Source organism: Astatotilapia calliptera, chromosome 10 (genome assembly GCF_900246225.1).
Source record: "Astatotilapia calliptera chromosome 10, fAstCal1.2, whole genome shotgun sequence".
In the NCBI taxonomy this organism is placed as follows: domain Eukaryota; kingdom Metazoa; phylum Chordata; class Actinopteri; order Cichliformes; family Cichlidae; genus Astatotilapia; species Astatotilapia calliptera.
The window spans coordinates 27,419,508-27,440,575 of record NC_039311.1 but is presented as its reverse complement, the minus strand read 5'-3'; the positions used below and the strand labels follow the sequence as shown (position 1 = coordinate 27,440,575).

The 21,068-nt window shown below is 41.5% G+C and overlaps 1 protein-coding gene across 1 annotated transcript in view; it reads left to right on the top strand.

Moving 5' to 3' along the window:
* Window positions 1-17,011, top strand: part of LOC113030191 (F-BAR and double SH3 domains protein 2-like) — a 43,356-nt gene extending 26,345 nt beyond the window's left edge. The window contains exons 10-20 of the mRNA XM_026181371.1: window positions 4,794-4,889; window positions 8,975-9,091; window positions 10,986-11,084; window positions 11,377-11,529; window positions 11,626-11,760; window positions 13,041-13,124; window positions 14,616-14,799; window positions 14,884-15,107; window positions 15,345-15,555; window positions 15,643-15,707; window positions 15,790-17,011. Of these exons, the coding sequence (XP_026037156.1) occupies window positions 4,794-4,889; window positions 8,975-9,091; window positions 10,986-11,084; window positions 11,377-11,529; window positions 11,626-11,760; window positions 13,041-13,124; window positions 14,616-14,799; window positions 14,884-15,107; window positions 15,345-15,555; window positions 15,643-15,707; window positions 15,790-15,873 (1,452 nt within the window). The 3' untranslated portion in view covers window positions 15,874-17,011. The remainder of the gene's footprint in view (window positions 1-4,793; window positions 4,890-8,974; window positions 9,092-10,985; window positions 11,085-11,376; window positions 11,530-11,625; window positions 11,761-13,040; window positions 13,125-14,615; window positions 14,800-14,883; window positions 15,108-15,344; window positions 15,556-15,642; window positions 15,708-15,789) is intronic.
* Window positions 17,012-21,068: the final 4,057 nt, after the last annotated feature.

The following is a 21,068-nucleotide window of genomic DNA, read 5'->3' as shown; positions in this document are numbered from 1 at the left end:
CATGGTGGTGCTGTGATTAACCGTAACACTGTGGTTGTAGGTGTGAATGTGAGAGTGAGTCAGATGTAACAGCTAAGCATGCGTTTTTTAGGTAGACTCCAAGTGGTTTGCAAAAACTCGACTGGACTGTACTGGACTGTCAGCCTGTCCAGGGTGTAACCCCGCATCTCACCCTGTGACGGCTGGGATAGACTCCAGCCTTCCCACAACCCAGCGTTAGTTAAGATAAAGCGCTGTGTCAGAAAAAAGGGTGACTGTGGCTTGTAGTGGGTCAGTAAGACCAGAAAATCACACTGTAAATAAATACATTTTTAATTTTATCCTGAAATAAATGCTTGTACCAAAGATATCAACGTATCTTCATGTGTGCAGCTGCATGTTTGTTTTGTTTTTCTGTAACTTCAGCTGTTGTTTGAAAGGCCTGGCCGCTCTGGTTGTATGTCATTAGAGTAAGGTTTAAAGTTACCGCTAAGGACTACAGACTGATATTAAATGAAAGATGAGTCAGACTATATTATAAACTGTGTCCACCACATTTTCCAGGAATAAAGCTGGAACATGTGCAGCACTTTTTTGTGTATAATAGACTGGGTTTTGTTAAACCACTTGGCTTTCTGTGTAAAAATATTTTTGTCAGTCAGTTTATGCTGTAAGGTGTTTACTGCATCTGGTCCTAAAATTCAAAATTTACTTTGGACACAAACGTAATTTTGGCAAAACCAAAACAGTTTTTTCAAAAATATGCATAGTTATGCTTGAACAAGCTGTGTTTGATACAGCTTTGCAATAATGACACTTATGATGTAGGAGTAAAATAAACACTGGCACTGGTTATGCCTACTGTTGACACACTGAGAAGCTCACCAGTCATGTCACAAGGTTGTTGGAGTCAGTCTCAAAGTAAATGAGTCAGTCCCCGTACACTTATAAGCATGTTTACAGCCTAGTATATAAAGTAGTTTGGTCTTTATGGATAGTTTCTCCTTTTCTAAGAACTCTGGGAGGGATGACTTTATTCCATAAGCCATCCATGTAGAGACTGGAGTTGACTGTGTTGTGACTGGTTTGATTGATGTTTAACCCTAACACAGACCATCCAAGAAGTCTATACTTCTATAGTTTTTAATCTGCCACTTAGCAGTACATATATATACATATATATGCATGATAGCAATCCACCCTCTCATCCGAATTTGGTAACTTCTGGCTACAGAAATGTAACGTGGCAGAGGGCAAAAGCTCACTTTGAGTCCATCTCTGATACCATCTATGTTTTTGACCTTTCTCTGATGGCCCAGTTTTTTATGTTCATGCAGTCCTATTGTTGATCCCAGTGCAGTGCTGTAGTCATTAGGTCTGTTATTGTAAATGTGGATCAGTCCGTCTTTTGATCACTTTTGGAGGGCTCTAAAAATTCAGTAACTTGCTTTGCGAACCTTAGAAGAGCTGAAGTCGAGCGCCTCACCAACTGCTAATTAATTTAAATGGGTTGAGTTACGTTGCCGCTCCTTGGTTACACGCTGCTCCCGTTGGCCTCTCAGGTCACCTTCAGAGGGGCATCTTGTTGCTGCTCAGGCCTGAATCTGAACAAATCAGAGGGAAGAGTGAGGGAAGCGGTGGGTGCAGCGGTTTTCGGCAGGGCTCACATTACAGCCCATGTGCTTCCTGTGTCAACACAGAAACAGATCTTATGTGTGCTCTGCGTAAAGTGACGTTCTGATTTGACTGGACGAAACTCTCATGAATGTTTTATTGTTTGTTTTGAGTTCTGTGGTCTAAATATACCATAGGATCCAATTTTTATTTATAAAGCACTTTAAAACAACAGGGCCACACAATAAAACCAAACATGAAAGACAAACACAGGCCAGAGAGTAAAAGATACATAAGAGATGTAGACGTTAACAATAAAGGACTGCTTAAAGAGAGAGGTAAGGTCACAGTCAACATCTCATTTTTAATAGTTATGCCCCATTAAAATGGGGAAAAACTATTAAAAATAATGTAAGTGTATTTTTAAATTAACCTTAAGCTAGTAAAGGGAAGCCAAAGTTGGCGTGATGTGCTCTTCTTTACTTGTACCTGTTACAAATCGAGCGTCTGTAGGTCAGCAAAGGAGACCTGGCTTATTCCAATAAGAAGCATATTGCAGCAGTGGGAGGAGATTATTATAAGAGCAAGCGTTACTGTTTTAAGATTGCATTTAAAGAGAAGCGTCTTAATTTTGACAGTATTTTACCACTGGGTATCATCACCCAAATATGTAATGATGGTCCATCTCAATGTCAATAAGGAGGTCAAGGTGAGGCTGAACAGGGAACACAGCAATGTGCTTTACTGGGAAATAAACTTGACAGTCATCCTTGTAACAAGGAAAAGAAATGCCGTGTTTCTGAAAAATAATAAGAGGCAGCAGGTACAGAGAGAAAAGTAGAGGTCCAAGAATTCAGCCTTGTGGCCCCCCACCCCAGGGATGGGAGTAAAGGTGGAGGTAAAATCATCCGTGCTGACACAGAAACTTCTGTCAGAGAGGTAGGACGTAAACCACCAGAGAGCTTAGCCAGTGATGCCCACCCACCACACCAACCTATAGATAAAGATCTCATGGTCTATGGTGTGTCCATGGCCCAAGGCAGGTGTTAAGTCCAAAAACACAAGCAGCACACAGTCACCCGAGTCAGCTGCTAAAAAATGTAATTTAAAAAGTCTTAACAGAGCGGACTCAGTGCTGCAGTGAGTTTTAGTGCCAGATTGGAACACTTCCAAAATTGCTTGTTCATCCAGGAAGGACTTCATTTGGGTCTAAAAGGTTTTTTTTTCCAGTTTAGACTGAAAAGTTAGTCTGGAGTTTGGTTTGACATTTCACAGAAGAATCTAAGCTTGGTATTTTAAAGCAGGGGTTGCACAACAGCATGTTTAAAGTGAGTTTAAATTGTATTCTACGGGTCTGATGGGAGGAAAGTAATGCCTCTCAGATAAATACAATTGTTGAACTTAGATTGCTATTATCACAGTTTGCTCCCAACAGTGCATTAATGTTTCATTTTTTATACTCCAGTTCTTTCTCCTCTATAGTTTCAGTTCAGTAGTAAACTGAGAATGTTGTGTATACACCGCCTGCTCTGTCCAGATTTGACCCAAACTGTGACAAATGACTGTCCAAATGCTCCTTTTTCCTGTTTATCTGGAGTTTGGGGGCCAAAAAAAGCTGTTGTTGTAATCTCATACTGATATGAGAAAATATAATGTAATGTTACTGTGTGGAGATAAAGATAAAAGTAGATAAAGACCTTAATATGAAATATTTGTCATGATACATCAGAGATTTTGATTTAAAGAATATAAAACTGATATTACTAAACCTGATTTCCTTCCATCTATTTTCTCCTGCTTATCTGAGTCCGGTCATGGGGCAGCAATCTAAGCAGATGCCCAGACGTCCCCCTCCCCAGCCACCTACTCCTGCTCTTCCTGGAGAACAGTGAGCCGCCACTCTGGTGCCTTTCGGTGTAAACGAGTAGCTTTCCAAATAACTCAGCTGTTCATCATGTTTCTAAGGCAGAGCTCAGACATCCTTTAGAAGATGCTCATTTGTGTCAGATTTTAGCCATAGGTAAAGGTATGACTGTAGACTGACGGGTAAATCATCAGGGATCAATACCCTGCTCCTCTTTTTTCCGATACAAGTTCCTCTATCAAATCATTTTTTGACACTTGAGTCAGCAGTCCAAGCAGAGATGTCCAGAAGTTCCTTTTCCCACTTAAGTGGTATTTATGGTCACACAAATGCGTCTGACAACAGACAGGCAGCGAATACTGGGATACCACGAGATACATAATGTGTCCCAATGTGTCCAGTGTGTGTTTGGTCTGCCCTTACCAGCTCGTCTAGGAGACATTCTGGAGGCCTCCTATTTCAGATGCCAGTCAAACCACCTACACTGGCTCCTTTCCTTTCTGTGAATGATCACAGTTGAGGAGGAGAAGCTATGCTGTCCCCTGGTATGGTCTCCCCAAGGCAACTGGTTCTTGATGAGGGGCCAAACTTAAGTACAATTCAAAAGACCAAAGTTACCAGCCTGGGACCAGTACTGGGGAGGTTTATTTTTTTTCCAGAACAGCTGATAGCTGTGCCCCATGAGTTCAGCTTAAAATATCCACACAGGTACTTCGTCCTCCCTCGGGTGGGCAGAGAGCTTTGTGGTCCAGGTGGTGGTCCAGTCCCCGGCTGCTTTAGCTGGCTTTAGAAAAAACCTGAAATTAGAATTAAAACTGTTTGTACCTTCACCTGTGTTACTTACAGTGATATGTTATGTAATTTGTTTACTGTCTCTTTAAGCTTTCAGCAGCTGGAGAGTTAAAAATAGTCTGTGTGAAAATAGGCAGGCGGTGAACTCGAGCCTGTGATACGTTTTTAATGTCAGGCTGTGACCACAAACACCAGAGTGGTCATCAGCATTCAGATCAGCTGATAGTAACCAGAAACGGCTTTATGGTCATTCTCTTAATTGTTATTGGCGTTTTCTTTCGTTTGACTTGTGTAAAATAATAAAAAGCTGATTTGGGTTCATTTTATAAGCAAATCAAATAACTTAATACAGCAGAAATAAACTGATGGAGTACTGGAAAATAAATTAAAGAAATTAAAACTAAATAGGGAGCAAGCCTGAACCCTAAAGGCTTTACTAAGTGTTAATTATGCAGGTTTAGACATGGGCTGATTTGTAAGCTTGTGATAAACCTTAAATAAGTATATATGTATATTTTTGTCTGTTCCCTTGAAACACATGCAGGTTCTGCAGGAGTTTCACCAGCAGCTGTTTGTGCAGAAGAACATGGCGTTCCAGCAAGCACCAGACTTGATGTTCCAGCCTGTCGACTCAGACACGGTAAATACTGATGTTTTTCTCTTTTTATTCATTATTAAATGCATAAAATATCACATGCGATTGCTTTTAGTGATTATTGGAGAAGATAAACTCGTATTTATTATGCAAGGAATAAAATCCCCAACCTTAAAAATCTAGAACTTAACATGATTTCTCTAAAATGTTCAAGTAAAACTTGAAGAATAATTGTTGAAACGATTAAAATCCAAGGGCAGCACGGTGGTTAGCACTGTTGCCGCACAGCAAGAAGGTCCTGAGTTCAATTCCACCATCAGGCCGGGGTCTTTCTGTGTAGAGTTTGCATGTTCTCCCCGTGTTTGCGTGGGTTCCCTCCGGGTACTCCGGCTTCCTCCCACCGTCCAAAGACATGCAGCTTGTGGGGATGGGTTAATTGGATAATCCAAATTGTCACTAGGTGTGAATGTGCGAGTAAATGTGAGTGTGAATGGTTGTCTGTCTCTGTGTGTTAGCCCTGCGACAGACTGGCGACCTGTCCAGGGTGTACCCCGCCTCTCGCCCCATGACAGCTGGGATAGGCTCCAGTGCCCCCCGCGACCCTGAAAAGGATAAGCGGAAGTGAATGGATGGATGGATGGATTAAAATCCAAATCTCAAAGTGTTTGGGTTGCTTTTAATACAAATTTTGTAGCATAAAATAAGGTTCGTGTTTGACTAATTTAGTTGGCAGGAGGTGTTAATCAGTTTACTGGAAAATCAATTTCTACAGAAAAGTGAAGTGAAATGTGGATCCTTCAGGTTTGAACTGCACAGGTTGGAAACCACAGATAAAATGCTGTAATGAAAACAGATCAGAGGAGATTGTTGAGAAGTGGAACAAAGCTCAACAGATGACAGTTTAATTTGTTTAGACAACAATCAATACAAAATCAGACGAGTGGAACAAGCAGCTCACGGGCATCCTGAAAGCTGAGCTGGCCGTGGCCACAAAAGCCCGGACTGGACTCGGCTCAGGACCTTGATGCTCAAAGCGGCTTTAGGCAGAGCAGATCCACCTTTTTGGTCCAGAGTTAAACATCTCAACAATACCAGATGCAGAAAAGATTTTTTGTTTTTAGACATTCATGATCACTGGAGTATGAAGCTTGAGAAGCTGGGGGATGACTTTTCCTCTAAATTGATACACAAGCAGGAAAAAATGTTCAAATTTTTCTAATTTTCTAAAAATTTGTAAATAACAGACAAAGTAGCTCCATTGTTTGAGTGTCAATAATCTGTCTGCACTGAAATAAACGACTAATTTAAATATATTTTAATCACAAAAGTGCTGCACACACATTATAGAACAGTCTGGGTAAGAAGTCAAAGCAGGAAACATAATAAGTCCTGCGTGATTGGTCTTTATCTTTGTTAGTCTGAACTATGAGCCTGAAGGCAGAACAGTGAACTCTTGACTTTGTACTGTACTCCTCGCCCTGCACAGGAACTTAGATTATTTCCCATTTTTAGTTTTTATTTACAGATGTGTCGTCTCATTTCCTCACCGTGGGACTATTTCCAGCTCGTGTTTGTTCCGACTTTATCAGACTGTTTATCTTCCTAAATAAATGCACAACCTCTACTTTTAATTTGCACTTCAGTACACACACACACACACACACACACACACACACACACACACACACACACCTTTTAAAAAGCATATCTTAACTAGTTGCTGTCCTAAACACAGAGGAATATCTGCACAATATAATGACATTTTCCATTTTTATTGTTAATGCACACCACGCACTTATTCCTCTGAACTTCACACTTCCAGGAAGTGTAAACAGATAAACGTGTGCTTTAAAGATTGTCTCAGCTCATTGTCCTCACTGCTAAATGACCTGTGATTATAAGACAAGATACAGACACAGTAATCTGGAAAAGACTGTCACTGTTTTCCATTTACTTTTGCTTCCAAGCTCTCGTTTTGTCTTGTGCTTTAAATCAAAGAGTTTCGCCTCGTTTTAGAAGTCCAAACACTTGTTGTTTATTCATCTTGAGCCATAAGGTTATGAAAAGAGACAGAGTATCTGCAGTCTTCTTTATCTGCGATTACCTGGTCTATTTCAGTCATTTTAGAGGCCATCAAAATCCATCCGGCAGCATCAGGCAAAATCTACCTAACTGATATCTGACAGATGCCAGCTAGAAGATAATCCTGGTATAAATATGGAGAAGTTTCATTTGCACTCACTTGGTAGCACACGTGTTAAGAGCTTTGAGAGTTTTACTCAAAATGCTGTATTTGCCGGTGAATTAATAGAAAACACACAAAACATCCGGCAGCACTGATGTTTGCTTCTGTTTCTCCACATCATAGAGATTAAATTGGTGCAGGATTTCTGTTTGAAACTACTTGAAACAACTCAAAGTTGATTAAAGGAAACAAGATTTTGGCTTTAGATTGTGCCATGTGGGTTAAAGTTGATTGTTTGCAGTTTTTTTTTGTTTGTTTGTTTTTTACCAGAGCTTTAATGTGTTTTTCCAGCCCTGTTAATTTCACATAGATATCTCCTGTACTTATAAAATTATGAATCTTCAAAAGCGCAGTTGAAAAAGTTTTACATTTCAACCCACCACTATGCACTTTCTGCGCCTATAATTCATAAAAATGTACTAAAGTTATTACACATATATATTCAGCTGATTGTAACGGGGTCATGTGGGGTCATGTGTGTGTGGAATGACCCAGGATTTTTATTTTATAAAACACCCGCAGGTGTGAACCTCCCTTTCTACATGATAGCCCTGTGCAACAGGTCATGTAACATGTAACAAGCCTTTAAAGTTAGGTAAGAAGTTTACAGAAAATCAAATGCTGCTGTTCACCTCATGATTGCCACAATATGGCTGGTGAAATGATGCTGCTGAGATAACTTTCCAGAGTTGCTAAATTCTTCCTTCCTTCCTTCTTTGCTTCCCTCCGACTGTTTTGCATCTGTTACGCTCTCAGCTTTATGGATTTCTCAGTTCAACTTGACTGCCTGGATCGTTTTTCAGTGCCAGTTCAGGTCTGAAACCTCTGCTGTGGTCAAAATCTGCCCTGGGAGCTGCACTTTAGGTGATAAAAGTAGATATGCGTATATAAAATACACATCCTAAACTCCTTTACGAGTCCCATTGCAGACATGGGTGCAATTCAGGTGCACCTGCTCATGAAGCCCACAGTGTCTCCTTGTGGCCTTAAGTCTATTTTAAATAATTTTACAGCCACATTTGGCTTTTATTGGATTCTTTGCCCACTATAAAAATTTATGTAAATGTCGGCTTTGGTCCAAAAATATTTTCCTATCAGGCTGTAAGGTGACGCCGCAGGTCTGCCAAGCGATGTGTTACGACTCCCGTTCGTGGATGTAAAAGAGTCCGATTCTGCCGCCCAGCTCCACCGCTCCTTTTCTCCTCTGCCCCGCCGGACAACACTAGACAATTTGTTCAAACTGCAAACGCTGGTGTTGTTTTCATTGGAAGTCAAACAAGCAGCAGCCTGTTCCTAAAGAAAACATTAGTGGTGGAGAGCCTCCCCTGCCTCCCCCTGCACCCACCCTTCATACCACTTGCACCAGACGGAGGGATCCGGTAAGGAATAGAGCTGAGTTTGGGAGGGAGGGAGGGGCAGGAGGTAGGCCGGGCCCTGTGAACAGCCCATCTGTGAAAAGGAGGCATTGTGAGCGGGCCTCACCAGAGTGCACTGACCCCCACACTCCCTCCACCCAGCCTCTCCCCTCCATATTCAGACACACAGCTGATGTCATGTGGAAATGGCTTAACTCATTTTGTCGGGGTTTAGAAGAAAATAAAAACTGAAGACCGTCACACCTTAAAGTCAACAAATATAAACCTGGCTCGTCAGAAGTCTTGAAACTCACCAGCCATCCTGGAGCAAATCAGGGCAGTTAGTTTAAAGCCTATATCTGTATCATTGGGGAAAAAGCTGTAACTTACATTTCAGTGATGACTGGGATTTAAAAAATATTTAAAATTCACTGAAGAATAAAACACTTCAAAAACTGTCTGAATGATAATACTTACTTATTAGTAAAAACATTCTTTGTTATACGCTGGTGTGTTTGCCTTCGCTGTAGGTGGTGCAACTGCAGAAAGAGAGCGGGACGGCAGAGGAGCACACTCTGGATAAGGAGGCGAGGAAATGGGCGAGCCGCGTGGCCCGAGAATACAAGAGCATCATCCACACTCAGAAGGTGAGAACCTCATCAAACACAGACAGTTTCTGCAGGCATCAGGACAAAGATGGTGTAACCATGTCAGTCTGTGTGTTTACTGAAGTACTTTATTTTCAATGTGCACATATCCAGTGCACAACTTCTCCCTGTAATACAATTAGTTCCTTATATTACAATAAAACAATAAGTACATAGGGTGTCAATATTCTGTTCTGTATGCATGTGGTGCAAATGGGTCATAAAATGCAGCAGGGGGGGGGGGGCTGAAATTGTTTAATTATATTTTTATTGATTAGAAGAAAATAGAAACAAATATAACCATGTTGTTCATGAGACGACTAAGAAAGGGTTTATAATGCTGACATGGTGTAACAGTCCAGACACCGTGCAGTGAATTAAGTTACACATGGTGTATGTAAATGATTAAAGCACGGTGTGGATATTTGAAAACACAGCAGGTAACACTGGTCCTTGTGCTCCGAGTAAAGCGTGTGATCGTTATTCACAGCGATCCAGTAACCAAATTAGTTCAAATTGAATCAATCAGTCAGTCAAATAAGATGTTATATTTAAAACATCAGACACACATAGGAGATAGGTTTTCTTTATTGTAATGACATAAGCATGTTCTTTTCTTGTTGTGTAAGAGACGATTTGACTGGATGGCTGTTCGACACAGAAACGTCCTGAAAGTCCATCTGTTACAATCCGGTCAGTGCCAGCGTAGCAACAGAAACAACTTTTCTGTGTTTTGTTAGATTCATAAAGCGAAGCAAAGAAATTGGCAAGTTCAGGTTTTAAACATAAAACACCTTTTAAAAAAAAGGTCCCACAAAGTTGATGTTTAAATTCTCTTTTAGGTAAAAATCTGCTAGTTTTAGAGCTACAGATTACTTGTTGAGCCCTCTATTGTTAAAAATAGATCCTGTAGCTTTTTTGGAGAATCTGTGGATTTAAAAATATGTTAAAATTAGCTGGTCCATGTTTTCATATTGAGAAAAAATGTAATGCTAGACCTGCCCCCATCCTGCAACAGCAGCAGTTGAGGCAATATATTTACCCATCAGTCATGTCTAGGTAGCTCTGGCTCATGTTACTGCAGCCTTCTAATCAAAATCCATTTGCAATCTCTATTTTAATTTTTTTTTTTTTCTCACTGCCTTGAGCCTCTTCTGTTTAAGCACATTTTGCATGTAATGAAATGTGGTCTATAAATAAAATTGCCATTGACATAAATTTCTATGCCTATCAAAATTATATCCTCAGCAGTTAAAGGTATGAGTGGTGGTCATTTTTGTTGCTTTTGCTTTCACTATATAATGAATAAACCCATATAAGGAAAAGTCATGAAATATGATGATCATGGGATTTTAATTTAACAGTTTTTACAATTCCAGAGGAGTCAAAATGACCCTTTGAACATGATGAGTGTGACGTTCTGCAAAGAGAAGGAAATCCTGTGGGAAGTTTAAGTCTCTGAATCTAAACGTGCGTGTTATGTCTGTGTTTGGGTTTGGAGTTATTCTGATGTGGTTTGTCACCCCTTACTCACACAATCCCTGGAAAATCTTTGCAGGAAGTGTACAAAATGCACTGATGTGTCACTTTTTTCCATTAAACTGGAATTTGGCCTTTAATGCAGCGAAGCCGGTCAGCTGGATGATAATAATAAACCTCGGCATCATAAACTTCTCCATATTTTACTGTGGCATGAAAGGATAAAATTGATAAGAGCTCCGTCTCACTGGTTTATTGCGAAAGCTTGTTTAAGATAAGTGAGCACAGCTCGTGCAGCGACCTGTTTCCAGATGTCCCTGGTTATGTTGATCGCTTTATTGTTGGACCGTTTCCATCTATTCCATGTGTTCCTTTGTATACGTCACCACAATAGTTGTAATTGTTTTGTTTTCAGGCCCTGGAGGAGTACGGGACCCAGGAAGCTTCGGAGCCAAACAACAGCGAGCTGGAGATCAAGATGGAGGTGGCCAGACAGAGTCTCCGGAGGGCAGAGGTAACCTTTGAACTTCTAGATCAGCGATTTCTCCATCTTCTGAATCAGTTTCTCCTTATTTAAAGTTGCCCCAGTGCGCCACCTGCTGGTTTGAAAGGTGAAGTGACAGATTTAAAGGATTAATGTTCTGTTAGAAGAGAGCAGAGGTGTTTAAAACACACTAAGTATTTATTTTATTTTCATACTAATCTCATTGTGTTTTCTTTATTCTTTGGGGGGTGGGGGGCTTGTCAGTGGGTTGTGAAAGTCTGGTGGTCTTTAACTCACCTTTTTTTTTTTTTTTTGCTGCTAGACGGTGAAAGCGAAAGCCGAGGCCCGGCTGGACCTGCTAAGGGAGGCGGGAGTCCCGGTTGAAACGTGGCTGAAGAGTGCGATGAACCAGGTGATGGAGGAGCTGGAGAACGAGCGCTGGAACAACCTCAGTACCCACGATCCTTCACTCTCCGTAAGATGAAAACTCCAATTCCACAGTGCTGTAGTTTTGAAGTATATGCGCTGTAGATTTGTGCCCTAAACGCAGATGTCGGTCTAACATCCGTAGGTAACAGCAGATTTGGAGCGAGAGGATGAAGAGGAGATGGAGGACAGCGGTGAAGTGTTGGATGACAGCAGCTCCAGCCCCTCCAGCACCTTGAAAAACTATCCACTCACCTGCAAAGTGCTCTACTCCTACAAGGTAACGACACACGCTTAAGCAGGGTCGTAGCCGATGAGTCGGTCAGTGTCCAGAGAAATGGTGACATCTACAAAGCCTCATGTGTTTGCAGCGAGTCGAGTCTTGAGTTTAGTCTTCTAAACAATCAGTGTCGCTGCTCTGGAAAAAAACACTATTTGATTGCTGTTGCAGCATCTCTGCGCTTTCTGTATTCATAACTCGTTAAAATACGTGTAGAGGCCGGCCTTGCCTCGAGCTCGAGGCACGGGGAGTGCGTGTTGGGAGTTACAGAAGCAGTCATTATTAGAAAATGCAGGAAGCTGGCGTAGCTGGATATTGATGGATGAAGATTCAGGAGCCACAAAAAATGTGTTTTTAGAAGAACAGTGACTTGCAGAGTTACACTTTCTGTCCTCTGTAAACCTCATTTTCATGCAGAATACATAAAACGGCTGGAAGTGAAAGGAGAAGTATTTTTAAGATTCTGTAGGTTTAACCATATTTTCTGGTAATTATATGATTAATATTTAAATCTTTTTAAGTGTCTTGTCATGTTCTCCTGTGCCTCTGTGGTTCTCTCCAGGTTCCTCCTTCATTAAAATACAAACTTGTTAGATTAAAGCTTCTGTTACTGACGCAGACAGCTGGAGACTCATTCCTGTTATATTTTCTGAAAGTGTGGTTGAAGTCTGCCGTCTGTGTGGTGCATTATAATGTGGATGCTCACTGTGTTAGCCTACAAAGCTGGCTGGGATTTCCTCCATCCCTGCTGGATGGATGTTGTCATAAAATCTATTAAGATGTAAATACGGTTAACCTCTCCACACATGATTTAAATATTTGGATTGGACGTGGATCTTTAACATGTCACCAATTATAATTCTGATTTTGAAGTAAAGCCACTTTTTGTTTTGGCTGTTTTTAATCAGTTCCAGTCGTGTTTAACCCCCATTTAGATTTACTTTCCCAAACTTTGTGGCACTAATGATTCTGTGTCCAGGTTTAAAACACCTGCTCTCTGAATTTGTACAGAAATTCTACTGTAAGTCTGAGTTTTGTGCTGCTTTGGAGTATCAGTTGTTTTATATTAACTGAGTCCTGAGTAAAGTGTGGTATTAATGCAGGCATGGTCTCAGTGTTTTCTTCAGCGTTCTGGCTGATGTTATTGAAGCCACAGTGAGCATTTTTGTCCGTTCACCAGTGTGGCGGTATTTGAAAAATATACATCACGGGTGAAATGAAGATGGTTAAACTGTTACATCGCAGCTTTAATTTGAATTAACGTGTTTGTCTGTCTGCAGGCTTCTCAGCCGGACGAGCTGACCATCGAGGAGCAGGAAATCTTGGAGGTCATCGATGATGGCGACATGGAGGACTGGGTCAAGGTACAATAATAACACAAACACAGTTGTGTAGCAGAAGCACTCTCCTGTTTGAGGGTTGGTTGTTTTGTGTATTAGTTCACTCTCTGGCTCTTAGACTGTTTGACAAACATTTAGTTTCAGTTTATATAAGAACTCGCACCGGTACAGACTATCTACTGGACGTTTTAGTGTTTCTCTGGGATCAGTTGGTCTGATGTGGCTTCAGGAATTAGAATAATTCAACTAAAATGCGTGCGGTGCATTGAGGCAGGTCAGGTTGGCCTGGGTGGTAGAAGCTCTGCTGAACATAAAGACAAATCAAAAAATGTACAAATACACAGTTCTCTGCTTCTTTTTTTGGCCTCACAGCCGTAAAGGGCTGATGGGAGATTCTCGTCACCCAGCCGGGCAGGCAGGTGGGCGGGCATGGCACCCAAGTTTGTGAATGCAATAATTCATGAATGAGGCAGTTTTTAAATTCATACCTTAAGTGCAGCTACTGAAAATCTGGGCCAAATCCTGATTGATGGTGATCCAATCCTGCCTCAGCAGCGCTCCGGTTCGATCACAGTTTGTCAGCTTCTGCTTTTTAACAGCGGTTCGTGGACTCTTGATCAGTTTTAGATCTGCGGAGTGACCTGGTCATGGATATAAAATGTTAATTTCATGATCTCCCAGCTACTTAGTTATCATTTTCACTTTGTTTGTCACAGACTGTTACAAAGTTGCTCCTGGACCTTTGGGAGAAAATTTGAGAAGTCTTTGAGGACATTTTTCGGGTGGTCAGTGGTGTATACTTAAATGTAGAAATGTCAGCTGTGGATGCTCCCATCATTGTGTGAAGTCATTCTTTTATAAACGCCTCTGCAGAGCTCCTGGTGTGTAGTCATTGTGTACTTTGTGTGTGGTTGTTTTCAGATCATTTCCCTGAAGGAACATTGTGCATTGTTGCTGTTTTACTTTTGTTTATTGTGTAAGTCTGGCTTTCCTGTGAGCCATTGTGCAAATGTTCCACGTGTTGAGCCAATATTTTATGTATATTTACTTAGGTGATTATCTTTTCATATACAGATATAGTGTTTTAATGGGGTATTTATTTTAATGAATATAATCATACATAAAAATGTGAGCAATATCATTTATATAGATCTGTTTTAGTGCTGTGATTCCCCACAGCATGCCCCAAAAGAGATCCCAATACCTCTGAGTGTTTTCAATCTGAATGAAAATAAGTAAGCAGCGGGAGGGGAGGCCACCGGTGTTCATGAAATCAAGCTTCATGAATTCAGCAGAGGCTTGTTTAGGATTTTAGATTTCTCGTTAATTCAGGAAGAGAGAACAAAAGCTCTCCTATTATTCTCTTTGTGGCTGTTATTAAATTCTGGCGACGATGCAGTGATATTGTTACAGCCCTACTCTTTACATCTGACTTTATTTTTTCTCAGTAGGAGTTTTCCTGTTGAAACATTTTTGGCTGTTGTCATCGTCTGTGTGCATTGTCTGTGTTTCCAGGCCAGAAACCGTAGCGGACAGGTGGGCTACGTCCCGGAGAAATACCTGCAGCTGCCCTCCTCCAACAGCCTGCTGAGCATGCTGCAGTCGCTGGCCGCGCTGGACGCCCGATCCCATTCCTCCAGCAACTCCACTGAACCTGAAACCGAACTCCCAACCGGCTCCGTCAACGGAGACTCCAGTGGTGAGATCCGCCTCCACCAGATAATATCGGAGTTTTGATTTCCTGCTTTGTTTAATACCCTCGTTGCCACTGTCTGTGTTGCAGTTTCATTCGCAAAGGCTTTGTACGACTACGCGGGACAAACGGAAGATGAGCTGTCGTTCCCAGAAGGCGCCATCATCCGCATCCTCAGCAGAGAGACCCACGAGGACGATGGCTTCTGGGAGGGCGAGTTTAACGGCGTTGTTGGTGTGTTCCCCGCAGTTCTTGTGGAGGATCTCACCGTGACCAGTGAGAATGGAGATGGGCAAAGAGACGGCAGCGCACAGGTAGGCTCACGCTGACTTAGCCGCTAAATTTCATGTTCTACACAATTAAAGTTCTTCTGGTTGAACGCACACACACTGTGTCCCCCCCCTGGATCAGCTGCCCCTACATCAGCGCAGTACGAATCTACTGTAGCAACTTATTTATGACACTAAGTCCTGTGTTGTTAAATAATTAATTTCTTCTTATTTTATATAAAATATTAAAGTTTGCACACCTGTCCACTGTTTGTGTTGAAGGCTTCCCCGTCCACACTCTCTCAGTGCGACCGCTCCCCTCGTGGTCCCTTCCAGCCGGGACCTCTCCACAGCAGCCCCCTTCAGACCCCCACCGTGTCCTCTCCAGTGTCGAGTCCCTGCAGCGCCACAGCCTCTCCCATTGGCCGACCACCCTCCTATCACAACGGACACCACAGACCGCCGCCGGCTCCACACAAAAGCCCCTTTCACAGTAAGAATCTCTGGTTTGTCTGTGAGTGGTTATCTGTAAGAAAAAAGGCCGGTGTGAATAATAATCTGCCTTTTCTGCCCTCTTCAGGTCCAGCACAAAGCTCCCCCCAACCCCCCAAATACCCGGAGAGCGGCGGTGGCACCATCCGACCCGTGAGTAAAACCTTCTGTGGTGACGTAAACGGCAGCAGACTTTTTTTATCTTCATTTTAACTGAGCTGGTGGATTTTTACAGGTACGTGCCGCACCTCCGCCCCCGAAGCAGCATCCTCGCGGGCAGGTGAAGCGGCGAGAGGAGGTTGAGATCACACTGGTGTGAAGGCGGCACCCCCTCGAGCAGGGACTCGTAAAAACACTCCCAAAGGAAACCCAAGGAAACTTAAAAACTCCTGAAGACGCCTGGAGACGGAAGAAGCCCCCCCACTCGGAGAAGGAACACCGCTGCGCCTTTTTCTTTTAACTTCCCGTTCAGTGTTCTCGTTTCTAAACACTACTTTACCCAGAGTTTGTACAAGGCTTCATTCTCACCCCCGAACAGTTAATAAGGTGATAACGAGCAAAAGAAGTTGATAGAAAAGTTAACATCATTTTATCCGTTAGTAAAAATCAGTGTGTTTGGACTCGCTGGCTGATATTTTAGGGAATCGAGCTCATTCGTTCCCTTGCAGAGAGCTCAGTGTGGTATCATTCATCAGTTCGAGCAGCCAGTTTGGTTCTAAAGAACATGCAGCTGACTGAATGAGGCGTTTCATGATATTTAACCCACCGACAGCATAAAACAGAGTCGTTAGCTGATGAGCAGACTCTGGATTTTCTGTTGTTTGAGACTCGGTCATAGCAGCGTTTCATGTTAAAGTAAAACATGTTAGACTGGACTGACCTTGACCTTTGAGAGGTCAAACTGAAGGAAGCCTTTGTGTTTTACCTTCATTTTTCTGTTTATGAACAAAGACACGAGTCTGCAGAACATATCGTCGATCAGGCCTCTGTTCCCTAGATTTAGACACATTTCACACCCCTTCAGTGAGTCTTGATCATTTCAGCTGTGTTCTGAAATGAGAAACTGAACCCTTGAACACATCAGGGAACTGTTCACAGAGGTCCCAGAGACCTCTATAGGGCCAGAAGTCTTTTACAGACGCAGGGGTCGCCCCCTGGTGGCCTGTAAATGGAGTACAGTTTTTTTGTTTTGTTGCTTCACTTTTCCAACCTGGCAGCTGTGTCAATGTTCTGATGTCTGTGGTCCTTTTTGGCAGTGACGTCATTCCCGAGTTTGTGCATTCCAGCAGGAAAGTCAGAAAAGCAAAGTAAGATGGGATTTATTTTAGCTGCAGCACGTTCATTGATAGAATGTGGTAAGTGCTTAGCATGTGGCTTATATCATGAGTCACAAATACAGGTGAGTGACAGAGCAGATTATGTTTATGTTCTCTGTCACCATCTTGGATTGTTGAGGCTGCCTGCTCTGACTTTCCAAGAAGGAAATACTAGTTGAGGGGGAGTTCCAGATGAAAATTACTACTGGGAGCTCAGGAATTCCGACTTCCGACTCAATCTGGAATGCACCGTAAGCCAAGGGCCAACAAGACAACAGCAGATATTTTGACGTCGCCCCCTGGTGACAGGACAAGGTTACAGCACCATTGTACAACCACACCGCTGCCTTCAGTGACCTTGCTTTTTAGGTGTAACCACTTTTCTGTATCTCTGTTGACACTTAATCGCAAAAAAAAAATGTTGTTTGAAGTCAAAATACAAAGAAATTGTGAGCAGTAATCGGCAAAAATAGTCTGATTATCGCTAATTACATCATCAGCAAACCATAAATCAATTCTCTGTTTTCACCTGAGCGATCTTTAGGCTGCCCGTGCTCCACACGGGTATTGCACATGTTTTCACTTCTTTTTTGGCTTCATTAGTCGATTATGTTTAAGATAAACTGCCTCCTGGCTCTGGTTTCACATTAAAGTCTCTGCAAGAAAACAGATAAGTTCTTCCTTCAGCTCGTCGGAAAACATCACTTCTAACTGATCGTGTTATGGATGCCTTAGCTGCAGAATTTCTCCTCGTTTATGGATTGAAGAAAGAATTTTTTATGTTATAGTTATGATTTCGCCCCCGTTGTGTCTCACGTCATAGCTCTTTGTTACCACCATCAGATTCACGTCTATGCAACAGAGCTGCACTTGTGAGCAAACCAAAAGTCTCGAAAAGAGGCTGGTCCTCTCCGCCGACACACGTGACCGCTCGCGGTTACACAAACAAGGGAAAAGTGGCAATTTTTACCTGTGATTGTTTTGGATCCCTTATCTTTTTTTCCCCTTCTAATGTTTAGGAAAAGTTTAAAGTGGGAAACATAGCACTTAAACACACAAACACACAGTCTAACTCTTTTGTTTTTATGTTGCATAATACAGAAAAAAACTGTTTTTACGACACTAATGATGCCAGTAACAGTTGCTGTTGGGGAGGACAGTTTACACTGAGCATGTGCAGTTTAAAGATGCCTTTTATTTTTAAGGAGGAAACCATCCTGAGCTGCTAGCTGTCCAGTTTAAAATCTATAGTGAAGCACTTTCTGATGTCTTCTTATTCCTTTTCAGTATTGTGGATGTTTTGTTCAATATTTCCTGTTTGATGTTTGTTTACCAGCCGTATTGGTATCAATACTTCCTGTTATTTAGCCGTAAATAGCCATTGTAGTGTCTTTGATTGAGATATGACTTATCGATCGTATTGATAGTTTACGGAGAGCTTAGAGATGGATATCTGTGCAAGTAATGGCACAGCTTTTTTCCCCTTTTTTGTTTTTAGAATTAGGATTTTAAGAAAACAAAAACAATTAAACTGTAGCTGAATCTGATCAGAGGAAAAGGGGTATCCGTCAGCCGTGACGCTGCGTTCTCGTTGATCTCCTTGAGATCTGAATGACATCAAACTTATTTTTGAAGTTTGCATTTACCCTGTTGTATTAAAAGAATAACTAAAGTTTCTTTTCCATTAGAGAATTTTTTGTTAACCTGTTTACTGGTCTCGATTATGCATCAAGTCAGAATCTGAAATTCATTTTCTTAAAGGACGTAAAAACTCCCACGTTTTACAGCGTCGGCTATGCGGAGGCTGCCAGGCGTCGTATTTACACACCCATGGATGTTTAACTGTATTTATTGTGTACAAATAAATGTGAAATAAAGATAGCTTAAATGGAACAAGACTCTGTTTTAACTCTTAATTCCTGCATCCACCTGTTTAAAATATATTATTTTAAAATAATGTGTTACATGACTACACAGGATGTTTCAGCTCAGTATATAGCAAATATAAAAAATATAAATAATTCTTAATTTTAAAATAAACATTAATCTGATTATTTAAAAAAATTATTGGACAAAAAGTACATGGAAAAAAGAACTCGGTGAAATAGAAAAAATAAAGTTCAATATCTTGAAAATCAAATAGAATACAAGCTTTGCTTTCTTCTTTCTTTTCAGTATTTATCTGTTTGTATAAGACAAAAAGTTTATCATAAGTAACTGAAAGTCTTTCGGCTCTTCGAAGAAAAACTGATGGGATCCAACAAATAAACAACTAAAAACTGCAGCCTCAAAAGTAAAACTCATTTGTTGCTGAAAACGAACGCAAATCCAAAGTGTTGTTGTTCCCACCCCAGAGCAGCAGGTGGCAGCAGCACGATACAAAGGAACTGTACTGTACTGGGATTTCTGTTCGTTTTTGTTTGTTTTTTTTCCAAAAAAAGAAGCCGTTTTTAACGTAAACTGTTGATTAAAGAGTTTTTTGTTGCAGTTTGACCTTCAGCTGAACTTAATGTTGGGTTTCTATTGATTTTAGAGAAGCTATTCGCTGAGAGGTTGTCATAATTCATGCATGAAAGGGTTAAAACTTATCCTTTGTTTCATTTTTTAGTGAAACTCTGGTAGAGTAGCTTTGAAACTGATAATTCAGCATATACTAAAAAATAAAAGCCTTTTCTTACAGTATATTTGTGTGTATTTTATTTTGCAATATTTCTAATTACCACACTTAAAAGTGAACAGCCTGTAATGCTATCATGACTCATCACTCAGATGCGTTTTCGTTTGAAAACGCATCTTTTTCTCTCCGTTTTGGCCTTCTGTCCACACTGAGACAGCGTTTTCGGTCAAGGAAAGCGCAGCGTTTTGAAAACGCTCTCCAAAGCGTATACATTTGACGCCGTTTTCGCGTAGCATTGTGGAAAGTGAACTGGAGCCTTTTTAAAAACAATGATACATTGTAGACTACGTCCACACGTACACGGGTATTTCTGAAAACTGAGATTTTTCGTTTTTTTAAAAAATCCCATCCACACCTCAACACCAAAAACGAAGGAAAATGCTGCCAGGAGCATGCCAAAGCAACAGGTGGCGATATATTCCTAACCGTGTAGAAATGTTGTCCAATCAGATGTCTAGACGCCTGGGCGGGAAAGGGTAAACAAAGATGGCGGCGCAAAGAAGCAGAAGTGAGTCCTATGTATGGAGGGACTGTAATTGTCTGTGTATGTAAGCATTTAAACACTACAGAGAGTAAAATTAACAGTATTTTGTCTAAGTCCGCCATTGTAGAAATTAATTTCACCGAAACAATAACTTGGCGCAGTGTGACTGCACACCTTTGACCCTGCGTTTTCTCCGTTTTCCTTGTCCATAGTAAACGCAAAAACGGAGTTCTTGAAAATCTCCACCCAGGCAGGAATTTTTAAAACTCTCCGTTTTCAGTGGCCGAAACGTGTGGACGAAAGGTACAAACGCATAGATAAATCTACGTTTTCAAAAATACCCATACATGGGGACATAGCCTAGTCAAGTGATGCAATCATGTGATAAATTGTGACAGCCCGTTAAAGATTAATATCAGTTTGTACATGCTCCAGATAGCTTTTCTTCAAATTCTTTAATTCTCAATCGCTTTTGCAACTTTGTACTTTTGTATTACTCGCAGCAACAACTCCACCTCATTGTTAGTCCATTTAAAAAAACTCGTCGCTTTTCCTCGAACTTTTTGCCGCGATGTTTCAAAGAGCCGGAAAGTAAATAAAGGGCAGACAGAAATGAGGCAGGTCGAGTCACCTTGCGTTTCACGCATGCGCAGTACTGGAACGTAAGCGATTTAGGCAGTTTCAATGTGGACGCACAACTCTGTGAAAACGGTAGTTTGGACACGGAGCGTTTTTAGACAAAAACGCCTTTTTCAAATTTATCCGAGCTAGTGTGACGTAAGAACACAGGCCGTTCCAATGACGTCACCAATCGCCACACTTCAAAGCACAAAGCCTGCGTTGTCACAGTAACGCATTCTGCGATAGGAGGTCATATATAGGAGTGAACTTGACTCTCACACAGCCTGAACTGTCTGCCTGTCCTCATGTCTGCAGTGCTGCTGTCTCCTGTCACCCTGCATGTTTCTAAGGTTAGTTTTCTCCATATTTATGTTGTTCTTGTAGTTCTCTTTCATAGCATTCGCTTCGTGTCTCAC